This window comes from Labrus bergylta, chromosome 21 (genome assembly GCF_963930695.1).
Source record: "Labrus bergylta chromosome 21, fLabBer1.1, whole genome shotgun sequence".
NCBI lineage: Eukaryota > Metazoa > Chordata > Actinopteri > Labriformes > Labridae > Labrus > Labrus bergylta.
The window spans coordinates 21,396,851-21,411,481 of NC_089215.1; the positions used below are offsets into that span (position 1 = coordinate 21,396,851).

General features: G+C 38.7%; 2 protein-coding genes across 4 annotated transcripts in view; one reads left to right on the top strand and one right to left on the bottom strand.

Annotated features, from left to right (window-relative positions):
- On the top strand, window positions 1–8,507 carry LOC109994704 (archaemetzincin-2). 3 transcript variants are annotated; one of them, XM_029280109.2, is made up of 7 exons: window positions 1–136; window positions 700–988; window positions 1,061–1,234; window positions 1,373–1,501; window positions 1,710–1,873; window positions 2,069–2,245; window positions 3,213–8,507. In XM_029280109.2, exons 2-7 carry the CDS (start codon window positions 700–702, stop codon window positions 3,348–3,350), a joined length of 1,071 nt encoding a protein of 356 aa, XP_029135942.2. In that variant the 5' UTR covers window positions 1–136; the 3' UTR covers window positions 3,351–8,507. The 3 variants fall into 3 exon arrangements, with proteins under 3 accessions (XP_029135942.2, XP_065805296.1, XP_065805297.1); XM_065949224.1 differs by having other exon boundaries at window positions 25–136; window positions 687–988; XM_065949225.1 differs by having other exon boundaries at window positions 43–190.
- The window catches only part of LOC109994683 (monocarboxylate transporter 7), a 9,875-nt gene continuing 1,416 nt past the window's right edge, over window positions 6,173–14,631 (bottom strand). Inside the window, exons 2-6 of the mRNA XM_020648129.3 lie at window positions 12,017–12,257; window positions 11,776–11,919; window positions 11,519–11,647; window positions 8,620–9,606; window positions 6,173–6,692 (exon numbers count right to left, since the gene is read on the bottom strand). Of these exons, the coding sequence (XP_020503785.2) occupies window positions 6,502–6,692; window positions 8,620–9,606; window positions 11,519–11,647; window positions 11,776–11,919; window positions 12,017–12,254 (1,689 nt within the window). The 5' untranslated portion in view covers window positions 12,255–12,257 and the 3' untranslated portion in view covers window positions 6,173–6,501. The remainder of the gene's footprint in view (window positions 6,693–8,619; window positions 9,607–11,518; window positions 11,648–11,775; window positions 11,920–12,016; window positions 12,258–14,631) is intronic.

Below are 14,631 nucleotides of genomic sequence, written 5' to 3' on the forward strand. Positions count from 1 at the left end.
GTGGAAACGGTTTCCGGTGTCAACATAATGGTGAAAAAAACACAGTGAACTACTTGTCTTGTTCGTTGGTACTTATTGTAAAATTTTAGAATATTGACATTTCTCAAGTAGACCTATCATTTACCTTTATCGACAGGTAGGCTGTCTGTCTATTATACAATTAACTTAACAGAAATACCATGCCATATCTGTAAGTTTTATGAGGCTTTTATTGGTTTTAGTCAATTAAGATTGTAGAAAATAGACATTTTACATGCTGTATATTATTAGAAGTTTTGTGAATATTAAACTATTTGTTTGTTTAGCTGCTGTTAGTAAGTGAGTTAGCATGGATAATGTGCAGAGTTAGGTTTTTATATACATTTAAGTGTAAGATATACAGTACATTTTACACATGTGGTTTGATGACATCTGTGCTGTTTTTCATTACCTCAGTTTAGTTTGTAAGAAGATCTATGTTTAAGAGCCTGTATTCATTTATACTTAATTAAACTCTTAGTGAATTCATGTCCCTCAGTAAACTTAAGGACAACGCAACCTTTTCGGTCTAAGAGTCTGCTCTGAGCATGTTTGATTAGTTTGACTAGCTGGATAAACTGCTTCAAGCACGAAGAGGGAGGCCAGCATAAAATCAGTATATTGAAAACGTCCACTTGTCTTAATCTGTTTCCATGTTAATTCTTTAGGTCTTTCTTGCAGATGAAGGTGATCCAGCACTCTGTGGTGACCCTGCAAACAGCTTTGATCTCTAATCGTCAGGACCTGGCAGAAATTTACAGCAAGTACACTGAGCAAGAGCGGTGTCTTCTGGAGGAAGGATTTCACTCCAGGCAGCCGGGGTCACTTTTCCTGCCCATCACGGTGCATTCTGACGCCGACTGGATCCCTGCTCACCCTGAGGAGCCTCAAGACTTCGAGAGCTTCTTCAGAGACCCTTACCGCAAGACCCCTGATGCCAGCCACAATACTATTTATATTCAAACCATAGGTGAATAGAGAAACTATATACACACTACAGCATTTCCAACTGACAGGATTTTCTACACCATGTTTCTTGTAGGTTCCTTCGGTGAGGTGGGGGCCCAGACAGACCAGTTTGTGGAGTGGCTCAGAGAATACGGCCAAGCCTTCTTCTATGGACTTTCTGTCACGCTGCTGCCGGCGGTTACTGTGGCTGAAACAGGATGTTCTTTCAGGGTTAACAGTAACTCAAACAACCTCCAGATCCTCACTGGTTAGTGAGCACCAGTTGTATTGTATAATCTCCTGGCAGGTTTTGCCACTTTTACTGTAAGAAATGTATAATAATAAGTGGTAAATGTGGTGAACATTGTCTTGAAAATGCATATTATTGTTTTCTCCTGGATTGAAGGTGACCTGCTAAGATTTCTGGAGAAAAAGAAACCAAAAGACGCTTTTTGTATCGTTGGATTAACAATGATAGACCTCTACCCCAGTGACTCTTGGAACTTTGTCTTTGGGGAGGCTTCACTCAGTATGGGTAAGATTTAACACAAATCCTTAGCTAAGTATCTCAATATACTATAAATAGACTGCTAAATTACACTGCTTATTACCAGGAAACAACTACTTCAGTCATTACCATGTGAAGCCTTTGGCATGCAATGTGGTTGAACTGCCACTAGATGGTGCAAAAGTAGTTTTGTTGGCAATATTCTCATTCTCTTGGTTCTCCATTGTGATTGCAGGAATGGGCGTTTTTAGCTTTGCCAGGTATGATGACAACTTCTACACCAGCACTTATGCCGGGATGCTCAAAAAAAGACTTCAGCCAAAGCAGGGGGACTACTCAGTGTTTGACGGTTATTACACTCCCCCCATCAGTAGCACGCTGCTGCTTCGATCCTGCAAGGTCTCTGGCAAACATGCTCCTCTGATTACGAACTTTCTGCACCCTGAACCTTTGAATGATTTTTTTCAAAGGTCCACAAACCCTTTAATCAATACTGCTGATAAAAAAAAAATACTGCTTGTTGTTTTTTGTCTGTGTGTGTTTGCCTTTTTTTTTATGGTCATCAGCAAACCCCTCATGTTACTTTCTTTCCAGACCATGACCCATGAAATTGGCCACATGTTTGGGATAAAGCATTGCCAGTGGTTGAACTGTGCCATGCAGGGCTCCAACCACCTGGAGGAGTCTGATCGTCGACCCCTGGATCTCTGTCCAGTCTGCCTTCGCAAGCTACAAGCCTCAATCAGCTTCAAAATAGCTGAAAGATACCAGGTACAAATCAGTGTTTCCCCTACCATTATATTAGGAGGGCTGCTTACACCCCTTGAAGGTCAAGTTAATTTTTTATTTTATTTTTAATTTTTAACTTTTTTAACTTTTTTGAGGCTGTTTGTGCCTTTATTGTAGGAATATGATAGTGGATAGAGTCAGAAATCGGGGAAATAATTCATTTAAGGATACCTTTCCAATAGAACAGGACAGCTGTCTTTAAAAGTAACACATGAACACCAAGATTCCTTCAAGTGTTTGTGTCGGCGTCTATTGTAGAGTTCTGCTTGGGTGTTACAATAAAAACAGCGTACTCGTGAAATACAAGTTCCTTTGGTTGCACAACTACTTGGTCCTGGGTCAGGGAGTTCAGTCACACACATGCCAGAGTAATCCTGATTATTTCAACCCACTACACAGAGAATTTTCACACAGCAAGTTCAGTTTTCGGTTAGGTTTGGAGCTAATACATTCATACTGACAGAAATATTTCACAACCAGATTCATTAAAAATAAAAATAAATTATTTTAGAGAACTCATCTCTAAACTTTACTCTGCACATCATGAGGGAAACAAAAATATGTTTCCCTCATTTTTTAATAAATTCATACATTCCCAGCTGATTTCCATGTTTTATTTGAGATGTCAAAAATATGAACCAGGATATTTCTCTGAACATAACTGATGATGTACCTCTATATCTATATGAAATAGGTCTTAATTTGTCAGGATGGAAAATGGAATAAAAAAACAGAAGTGTTTCACTACAATAGATTTGATTTTGACCTTCATAATCAACATATAAGTTTCAGAAGTGACCCTAACTTTCTTTTTTTTTCAGAACTTCTCTTGCTAGAACAAGTAACATAACAAAAGAAAAAAAAAGATAAATACTTAAAAAAAGATAAAGCCTTATTAGAGGGAGGAAAGAGACAGAAGTAGTCATGTAATCATTTTTCTGTTTAACAGGCTTTGCTGCACTGGGTGGAGGACGATGACAGTCAGACATCCTGTCAGCCTGTTTTCCACCTTTCCAAACCCACCGAAGCTTTTCAAACATACAGACTGTGGCTCCGCAGGTGCCTCGACATACTGAAGAGTACATGACCTGTAGACGTAAGTCGAGATAAGATCAGTGAAGCAGCTCTTATCAACTCTTGCTGAAGTTTCCCTGCAAGACATTTTTCGGTTTCCTGATCACAAAGTTCACTCTGATTTGTTTACAACTATATTGGTGGTCGTGGCTCAGTAGTAGTTTGTCTCTTAACTGGAAGGTTGGGGGTTCAATCCCAAGCTCCTGCACATGGGCGGTTCTAGGCAGGGGCCAACAGGGGCCAGTGAGCTTGGTCCCCCCTGTGGCCACCCCTCCAAAAGGAAGAGCCCCCCTCATAACAGTGTAGAGGCCATTTTAATTATGGTGACTTTAGTTTCAGAAGTATGGTTTAAGTTTGTGTTAACAGAGTATATGTTTTGTGTTGTAAGAAATAAGTATTAATTTATGCGAAGTACTTGATTTGACATTATGGTGAATAATGGATTTATTTGGGCATATTTTGGCAGGTATTTTGTGTTATGGGTGGAGCCGAGTTAATTAATTTGGGTCTGATACACAGGTGGTGAGATAGTAGATCGTTTTTTGTTTGTGGACTGTGGTGGAGGTTTAGGAGCCACGCAGCAAATGTTTTTTGATCGTGACCTTTTGTTATGAGTTTTGATATATTCATTTTGGATCTGTTCTGGAAACAAGTGGAATTACGAATAAAATAAGAAATCAAGTGAAACAACGGATCTGTGAGTATATTTAAGTGGACAGGCATCAGGAACGAACAGGTTGGCTCCTATGACACAAGTGACAATTTTTATATGACACACAAGAAGAAATTGCCACTACACATAGTATGTGACTCAACAACCAGACTCACAATCTAGTATTAAATATTGTTACAGAAACAAATATAAATCATGGTATTTAATGATGTGTGCTATTATTTGGCATAATATTTATATATATTTTACAGTGATCATCTTTGTCTATTTTTCACCTGGGTTTAATGTTCCCCTCTGACAAAACAACTGGCCCCAGTTTGGCCCCCTCAGTAAAAGTGGTCTAGAACAGGGGTTTCCAAACTTTTCATCCCGCGACCCCCAAAATAACGACGCAAGAGACCGGGGACCCCCTCTGTCCCTGGAAGTGGTTAAAGCTTAACACTGTACACAGCAGCACGCACTACTGGGCCGATCCAAACACTGACATTAGAACAACTATTAACAAATACAGCAGCCTTAAACTAAGTGAACAACATTTTTGTATGTGATTTCACAATAATGGGTAAAATGTGTCATTTCCAGTTTGCATTTGTTTTTGGAATGCAACTCGCGACCCCCCAGGAGGTCCCGACGCCCACTTTGGGAACCACTGGTCTAGAACCACCACTGCTCCTGTCACATGTCCCATGTGTCCTTGGGCAAGACACTTACTCACACTGCTTCGTCGCCCGTCGGTGGTGTATGACTGTGTATTAATGGGATTAGCTAATACTGATGGTCACTACAGAGCAGCCTCTACCATCAGTGTGTGAATGTGTAGGTGTGACCTGCGGGGTGAAAGCACCTTGAGTAGTCAGTAGACTAGAAAAGCACTTTACAAGCTCAAGTCCATTTACGGTATTTGTTGGAGCTATTTAATTGTTGTTAGAATTAGTTTTGGTATTTAGTTTACTCATATTTGGGTGTTGTTGCTTATATAATTATTCTACACGTTTTCTTTATTTAGAATAGATTTTGGGTAATATTTTCTTTTGCTAGTTATTTGTTAAGTAAATTTAGTTTTGCATTAGTATTTTTGTTAGATGTTTGGGTAACACTGTGGGCACCAGAGGTTATTTAGGTAAGAGGCAGGTAGAGGACCAGCATGCACCAGGGTGGGCCTATGGTTTTATACCAGGGCAAGAGAGGCAGCAGGAGCGACGATGTTCTTTGTTCTTTTGTTTGCTTTCTTTAAATAAACCACCAAAAAACCGCAGATCTCTTGCATGGACATTAGACTTCTTTTACCTGCGTACATCACATCCCCATGGTGCATCAGTGGTCATTTGATTATGTTTGATATTAGCTTATTTAGATTTTTTTTCTTTTTGGACAAATAGCCACTACAGTACTATTTACCATATTTGGTTTAGTAGAAATGGCTTCCTGTAGCAATAACTGCGAGAGACTCTTTAAAGTCAGACTGTCATATTTTTAGAGTTTTATGTTTTTGAAAACCCAAGAAGCAGCAGTGCAGACCGGTTCTTTGTGTTTCCAGGTGAAATGTTTCATTTTAGATTTTATTATCTGAAAGAAAGATGCAATATGAGCATTAAAAATGTTTTGATGTGAGGTCACAGTCCATCCATCCTTTAGCCATACTGCTTATCCCCCTGTTCAGGGTCACAGGGACGATCCAGTGTGAGCTGCGTTTGTCTGTATTGTTGAACCTTTTCCATCATTGGAGCTAAATGATAGAAATACAAGAGCAGTCAATGAAGTTTGAGGTTTATATATATATAAAAAAATTACACATTATTTAAACTTTCTAATCACTTGTTTTATTGTGATTGAACACATTTTCATTACAAAAATAGTTTCCAGTCTGACATTTCATATCAAATAATAAAGCAGTGTCAGCTTTGAAATAGTTTCATATAAAAAAAAGAAAGAAAAAAAAACTTCTAGTCACGTGTGATCACCTGAGCTCTTTCTATAACACATGTTACAGAATTAGTGCAATTTGTTAGTTTCTGCAGCTTCATTTGCATCACAGTTTGATGATTATTATTATTATTGCATTGATCCCCAGCAGGTAATCAGGTGAAGCATCAGTATGATGTAATGGAATAACTTGTGGTCCATTGAGAACATGTCCATACTAACCCAGCTGTAACTAACTCTGTCCCTAAAAAAGGTATTTATTGTAATTTACAGTAGAAAAACATTGTGTGGTACATCAGAGTATGTAAGGCAAACTTACTACATACATACAGTATTGTGACCTTAACATTCTCAATATTGCTCTTCATAGCAGATTATTATTGGTCTTTCTCTTCTTTGTATTTATGCCACTTGAACACTGTCCAGCAGTCATCTTTTGCCTTTTACCCTTAAACAGCGACTGTAGTAACCTTCACACCACATTAACAGCTCAAGCAAAACTAATAACCTCCTGGTCGTGGATCGAGATGGCCTCTACTTCAGCACAGTCACTTCTTATGTTGGGTGGCTATGATGCCCCCTTCTCAAGCGAGTCCTTGTTTGTGTCATGTTTGTCTTCAAGGCGTTTTGATTTTCTCCCACAGAGTATTCCTCTTTTAGCTGGCCTTACCAAACCGAGGAACACTGCGCTGATCGCCATGCCGACAGCACAGGAGTAGAAAGCTGATCCGTAGTTCTGAGTCAGATCCACCAACACACCTGCAGGAAGAGTTAAGAGTAGGATTGAAGCAGCACTCCGATCATTTCAAATGTTAATTTTACTTTATTTGTTACTAAGGGAAGTAGAGTTCAGTTTAAACTGAAAATAACACTTATGATGTCATAGTGATGTGATCGAGGTTATTTTCTCCCCTATGTAGAGCTACGTAAAGAATATCTATAGATTTTTTCACAGGCTGCGTAGTGTATCAGATTTATTTATAAAGATTGTCTCATGAAAAAGCAGTACCCATTGACATTATGGGAAGTGTAGGATTCTGTTCGAGTTTTCATTTCTTATTTTGTAAGATTTTATGGCCATTTTTTACTTTTGACCAGAGTTAGCCAAAATGCTAATTTTCATGGCTAGTCCCTTTGACAGAAGTGCTTTGGCGTTATAGAATTAAATATAACCCATTAACATACATTCAGTAGTTTAGAACAATACAGACAAATACAAAACAGTTTGGGTAACGAGAACAAATAATATCCAACAGGACATGATACAGTTAAAGTGGGTAGCTACAGCTACATTGTTGCTTCTCAATAAACCATTTTTAACATTGTATTAACTGAATGATGGGATGTTGACTCTCTAATTGATTGCTGTATTAAATTCCACTCATGATGCTCTGAAGGAAAAAACATCCTGGCTAAATGTGGTTTTCCTGAGTGGGATTGTGCAGGTTTCCCAAACTTAACAGACTGTACTTCTACTGAGTACAGTAGAAGTACTGAGTGGCTGTCTGTCTACAGTTTTGAGTGTTTTTTAATATAATGATTCCAGTGTTTTTAGGGCTGTGGAGTGTGTATTTGACCAACATAACAAACAAAAGGTGATACAAGAGAGAATCATTGAGTGTCCTTCATTCGATGGGATAAAAAGATAGATAAGAAATGTGAGGAGGAGAGAGTTTACATCTAAACCTGTAAGCATGTTGTCTGATTGCTATCATTGCTGTATGGCCTGCTCAGTACATGGTAAAAAAATCTGTTAGTAGCCGCTCGGCTAGCAGCCCCTACTGATAGCTGTGTACACTAAAGAGAACAGCAGACAAAAGACTTGTCTTATTTCTTTTTACAATTTGTATTATTTTGACTTTTACATTTAAAATAGTGACAGTGAAACAATGATATTAACATTGTGTTTTTTTAATTATATCTGCATAAGTTATTCCTGTGTAGGCTACTGTTTCAGAGAAGAAGAAAGTAAGACTAGATTACATAACTAAAGCTTTAATCCCATCCACCCTCAAACAGCATCATTCCCTGTCAGGTTTAAGTCTCAGTCATTCTTTATCCCAATCTTACATTTGATCTTTTTAGCTTTGATTTGTACAAGGCACACAATCATTTGCTTCCCAACAGTATTCAGAGGTTTGAAACTAGAGAGAGCCGGTATGAACTAAGGGGAACAGTTGTGTATAAAAAACCAAAAGTAAGGACAAACATAAAGAACAGGTGTATTTGGGTAAAAGGGCTTAACTTGTGGAATTAAGAATGTGTAGTTCACTTTCCAGATTTAAATTGTTGTTTAAAAAAATGGTGTTTAACAAATATAAAAGGTCGGTTTGATTATTTTTTGAGAGTGTGACTTCTGTTTTGTTTTTTTCTGTGTGTCATTTGTTTTGTTTTGTTGTAACCAAACTAGTAGTGTCTTAAATAATGAGATTTGTAACAAGGGTAGGTGTAATAAGCTAAAGCTTCAGCCTACACCTTTTTGTTCAAAATGTTTTTTCTTGTGACCGAAATAAATGATTACTACTACTATTTACTGTACTTACATTTTAACTGCATTAAATCAATGAAATGTTATCACCGAGAATATACCATCCTTGTGTTTTCCAAAGAGGAGTTATGTAGATGTGGTGAAGTGAAACCATGGGCAGTATTTACAGTAAACTTCTCACTACAAGATAAGACTTACCTCCGAGTGGGGGTCCAGCCAGCCCAGAAAAACTTTGTATAAACACATAAACTCCAGCAGCTGAAGACATCCTCTCTATGCCAACCACATCATCTTCAGCCAGCATGGGGATGTGTGTGCAAGCCAGGGTTCCCATAAAGAACCCGTACACCGCACAGCACACAGCCAGGCCGTAGAACTCCGTAGCAAACGTGAATCCCACCAGATCGGCAGCCATCAAAACCACACACACCAGAATCACGAGCAGTTTCTTGTTCACGATGCGCCTCCGCGACAGGATCCACCCGATGGTGAATCGGCCAAAGACTTCGGCCGTGGCCATGATGGAGAGCATGTAGGTCGCGTGCTCCCGCTCCACTCCTCGACTCACGCACAGCTCGATGACATAGAGATGGGGGGCGAAGAAGCCGAGCGTGGCGAACAGTCCGAACAGAGAATAAAAGATGAAGCTGCACTCTTTGAGGATGGAGAAATCCAAAAGTTTTGTGTTTTCTAAAGAACCATCACCTGGTTCCTTTTCCTCTTTCACGACTTGTTTCTCAGCATTTCTCTGGTTTGTCTTCTCTGTTTCCGACTCTTTCATCTCTCCTGTGTTGTTTTCCACCGATGGCCATGCTTCTTCTTTTTGCAGTGAAATCTTCTCCTCCGGGCTGCTGAGTTCTGCGTCCTTAAGAGACAGGACACCAGAGTCTCCGGTGCTCACAGAGCCTCTGCTGAGCTCGTTGTCCTGACTGTAGGAGTTCGCTTGTGCTTCTGAGGTATTGTTTGTGATAGAGTTTTCTGGCTTTGTGTCCTCCACCGTCTTCTGTGCACTGAGGGCTTCCACTTCCTTTAGGGGCAACGCGTCCGTCTCTCCCTCCTGAATTGCGCTGGGTTTGATGACAATTGGCCGAAGAAGAGCGCCACAGATAATGAGGCTGCTTTGCATGACTCCTATCACAACCATGGTGTGCCGCCAGCCCATACGGTCCCTCAGTGCAGAAAAGGCTGAGGGACAAGAAGAGAAAATACTAGAATGAAAAACTATAAAGCACATATCCTACTTCAATTTAAGCCACAGAGAATAGCTTTTAAGTCAGTGGAATATTGACAAATTTAAAACATACAAAAAATGTTTCTACAAAATCTTATAGAGGATGAACATACAACAGCAAAATACACAGGAACAAGTTAATTCAAACATAAATCAAGACTAGGGGGGATTATATATAAAAATAAATAAATACAACTTTTCCAAACGTATACATCAGGCAAATGTAATCACCTTTGGTGATACTGCTTTCAGCTGTTACGCTCCGAGACTGTGGAACAACCTTCCTGAAGGTCTGAGAGGAGCCCAGAATATTGAGACTTTTAAACGCAGTCTTAAAACTCATTTATTCAGTCTGGCTTAAATTCAAATCTTAACATTATTCTATTGTCTTTTTTATCCTACTACATTTTTAAATATTCTTCTCCTATGTATTAATTTTAATATCTTATTGCTTTTATGTGTCTTATTTTATTTTTTCATTTATACATCAATTTTTTAATTCTTATTGGTGTGCATTAGTCTCTCAATGATTTTATCAATGATTTTATAAACTACTTTTTCATCAATAACTTTTCTGCACTCTTGTAAAGCACTTTGAACTGCAATTTAATTTGTCTGAAAGGTGCTATATAAATAACGTTTGATTGATTGATTGATAAGCAGACAGCAATCTGGAGCAAGGACAAAAACATTCAACCAGGGCCAGAAATCAAAACAACAAGAATTTCATCTTAAATCAGCATTAATCTTTCTAGCCATCCTGCTGATGTCAGTGGAACATTTAGCTCCAGGGTTTAAGTAGAAGGCCAGCAATGTTCCATATTTCTGTAATTGTCAACAAGTCTAAAATAAAACTCAACTCGTGTTTTTCTCTTCTCTTCACCTGTCTGTGGCTCTTGGCAGAAGCTCATTGTTTTTCCAATATGAGTATATATTTTTTTTAATGGTCACAAATGTACAGAAAGGTTTTCATACAGTAAATCAGCTGTGCATTGAGGTGTTTATCAAACATTCACCGGACAACACAGTGAATTTGTTCAGGATTATTTTACACTGAAGTGAGTATTTTTGGCAGCTGGGTGGTTTGACTCAAACTATTCATGTTAAAAAAACTTGAGCTTGTATAGCACTTTTCTAGTCATCTGACTACTCAATGCGCTTTACACCCCAGGTCACACCTACACATTCTTTCATACCTGTTCACACCCTGATGGCAGAGGCTGCTAATGAGCCCATCCTTCTTTTGAGAAATAAACATGCCTACAAGTGCAGCCTTGATGGACATTTTAAAAGTATATGTAGAATATTATCAGAGAATCTTTATTTAAACATTTTAAGTCATCTGTCCTAGAGCTTACAGTTCACTAACTAGGTTTTTTACCTTGACTATTTCTAAAACTGCAATCTGTTGAAAACTGGATAATATTTATACATCAAAAGTGCAATCTATACATGAAGCGTGCAATATCTATGCTGTTAATCCATCAGTGTATATTCATATTTGTAAATATTGTTTATATTCTCAATGACCTGCGCTTGAACATAGCTTATTACTTAAACTACTTTATTATTGCTTTCACTTGGTACTTATGCTTATTATATTGTTATTACTGTTTTTATTTTATTTTATATTGTGAGCTTATCTGTACTTCCTACTGATTTTTGGTGTTATGAGCAACTGTAGCAAACAAATTTCCCTCTGTGATTAATAAAGTTTTTCTTGATTCTCATTTACCGTTATTCTAAACAGTCGCAAACTCAAGATCAAACAGTAAAAACATCACACTGTTTTCCTAAAGCCCCTACAGTCTCTTGTCTTCTTTACTTGTATGTTTTAAACATACAAGTGGAAGCTCGTGCACTCACCTGGTGCCAGGGCAAACATCGACAGGGACTCTCCAGTTGAGGCCACAGCTATGACCAAAGAGCGTCGTCGGTTAAAGTACTGGGAGAGGATGGTCAACGTGGGCAGGAAAGTCAGACAGTAGCCAATACCTGCACAATGGAAAAGACACTTTTTTTTAAAACTCTTAAAACAAAAAAGAATTGAAAATTAAAATATGAAAACAAATTATAAGGTCTCTACAAAGGGAGAAAATTAAAAAAAGAAAGAAATACAAAACCTGCGACTAATCCATATGTGATGTACATTTGATTGATGGAGCTGGTGAAGCTGGTTGTGATCGAGCCAGTGGCCATGAGAAATCCTCCCAACATCACAACAAGCTGGAACCCAAAGCGGTTAGTCATCACAGCAGAGAGAGGAGCTGAGGACCGGAGGAGAACAAACGGATGTTAAGTGAAAACTAATTCTCTGAGGTCCATAGTTATTCCAACACATAAGATCTCATCGGCTCTGCTCACCGTTAAACGTCATGACAAACAGACAGATTGAAACGATCCAGGAGACCCGACTGTTGGTCTCTCCAAACTCCTCCATCAGGTCCTGCAGGAAGATGCCAAAGCTCTTGATGGTGCCATAGGTGCAGACCCCCACCAAGAAGAAGGCTGCAGCCACAACCCATCCCCAGCCTCCGTCAGGGGCCTCTGGGTACACGTTGGGCCCCAGGCATCGTAGTCTCTTAACTCGAGACAGCACCATGGCCTTTAGAGAGGAAAGACAGATTTAGGGACTGGACTGCTGTTGGGGGGGGGGGGGACCTGTGAAACTTTTAATGGAAGGAAAACTTTTTAAAAAAAATCTATGTACAGGGAAAAACCACTTCTTCTTCCCCACATCATTATGTAAAGTTTGTTAGACATCAAGAATAGATTTCACCAGTCACTGTTTATCACCAATGTGACCAGATGTTGTATCAGTTGAGAAATCTTGCAGATGTACTGCTTGAGGTGGCTGCTTGTCGACAGGCAAGGCATGTAGCTGCTTGGGGCCCCAGGCCAGTAGGGGGCCCCCCCGAGGGCTGACAAACTTTAAATTCAAAGCAGTGACCCAAAAAAGTGCAAAACTGGCTATGACAGAAGGAAACCTCCCCAAGGGGCCCCCATCTGACAGCACTCACTCTTGTTGCCTTGCTAAAGCGTTGCAATGAATTATTTCTAAGGAAATTTAAGTTTGTTGATGAAAGTCAACAAAGAAAAATGAAGAGGAGTTATCCATCTATAGGAGAGAAAAGAGAAACAGAATAAAGGAGGAAGAGGACATTGTGACACGATGGTGATGAACTCTGGTCGGAGGGCCCCCCAATTATTTTCTGCCTAGGGCCCCAACAGACTCAAAAATCGCCACTGTTAATGTGAAAAGTATGACAAAAAAATCTCTAAATACATACATTTAATGATGTCATATTTTATGTTAATAATAATATGATCTGGTTTTGCCAACTTTTTATCCTCCTGCAGTGTGCTTACTCAAACATGAACGTGTAACACGCTGAAAATGCTTTATCTTATTTCTTTCTATCATTTTGTTATATCAGTGTGTCTAGTTAAACTAATTTAATTTCCAGAAGTATTTAAGTTAATTTAAATTTCTAAGAGTAAACCGTAAATACTGTGTGTTTTATCTACCTTTTAAGATGAAGACACTGGCCCTTTAAGAGAGGCTCAGTGAAGAAGACACAGAGGTGTGTGTAGGCTGAAAACAAAGCTTGTGTAAAACTGTGGGCATTTCTTTAATAAAAGTTGCTAAAAGTGAAGATGGACGAGTTCTGACCGCTTCATTTCAAGGGTGCAACAAACGCACTCTGACCACACATGCGTCAACTTCAAAATCAAAGCCACTTCCAGACACCACAAACATGCTGACAGATTTCTTACATTAGGGCAGGTACCTTTTTTTTTTTTTACATTCAGCCACAGTATCCACAACATTTAGCACGATGAGTTGACATCTCAGGTCAGTCCTAGCTAACAACAACGAACCCAAAAGACTGCCCGGATCCTGTGGCACACAAGTGTCCTCAGCAGCTATGTTGAATGTTAATGTGTTAATGTTATCTTTGATTGCACAGCCACAAATTTGCACAGCTCTGGAGAACCCTCTAAATTGTTATTACATAAGTACCACTGTCATCACTGTTTTTGCAAACTTACATCTCTTACCTCCAGCAAGTATTTTGACATTCAGTTGACAAGCCTGAATAAATGTTGTATTTCATTTTTCATTTTTTTAACCAGTAAGAATGTTAAGTCAAATCCTTAATGTATAGATCTCTTCTTATTCTTTATATTCTAAGTGCTTATTTACTATGTATCTATTCTTATATTGTTTTATTTGCTCTGATAACCTGCTGCTGTAACACCACAATTTCCCAGTTTGGGATCAATAAAGTAATTCTATTCTATGACAAAGATGGACTCATTGTGCGTTGGGGTTGGTTAGGGGAGGGTGGGGTAAGATGAGCCAGTTTCTACTTATGTGCTTCTCCAAGCAAGGAGAACGGAGTACCATGAAAACATCTACTCTTAATTTGAGATGTTGCCTCAACTGAGAATCTAAGAATGCATCTTTGACAAAGGGCCTTAAAAAACGACTTCAGGAAAAGAAAGTGTTCCTGCGGGTTCAAATGACCCCAGACCAGGGGTAAGTTCATCTGAGTCAGTGGGTAGAAGGAGCCATCTGGGGGTAATTCGACCATCCTATTTTCAAGGTTTAATGAAGTCATGAAATAAATAAAAAAAATCTTGTTTTAAAAAATCGATTCAATGATGCATTTACCTTATCAAACAGTTGTTATTTGTTTTGTTTATAGTTACGTCAAACAACAAAAACAACCAAGTGAAGTTTTAATAATCTGTTTTTCTTTCATTGGTGAACAATAGTTTTAAACATTTCTGTAAAGTGAGGGTATGTGCACTTGTCCAGATCAACCATCAGCATAGTTTGAGGAGCAGAAACCATCTTAACCAAAGACGGTGATGATTCAGTGAATGAAATAAATAAATTAAACAGATGTTTAATCTAAGAAAACAAAGTTATTCCCTCCCGTATAGTTTCAGTCAAAATTGATGTGATCAGT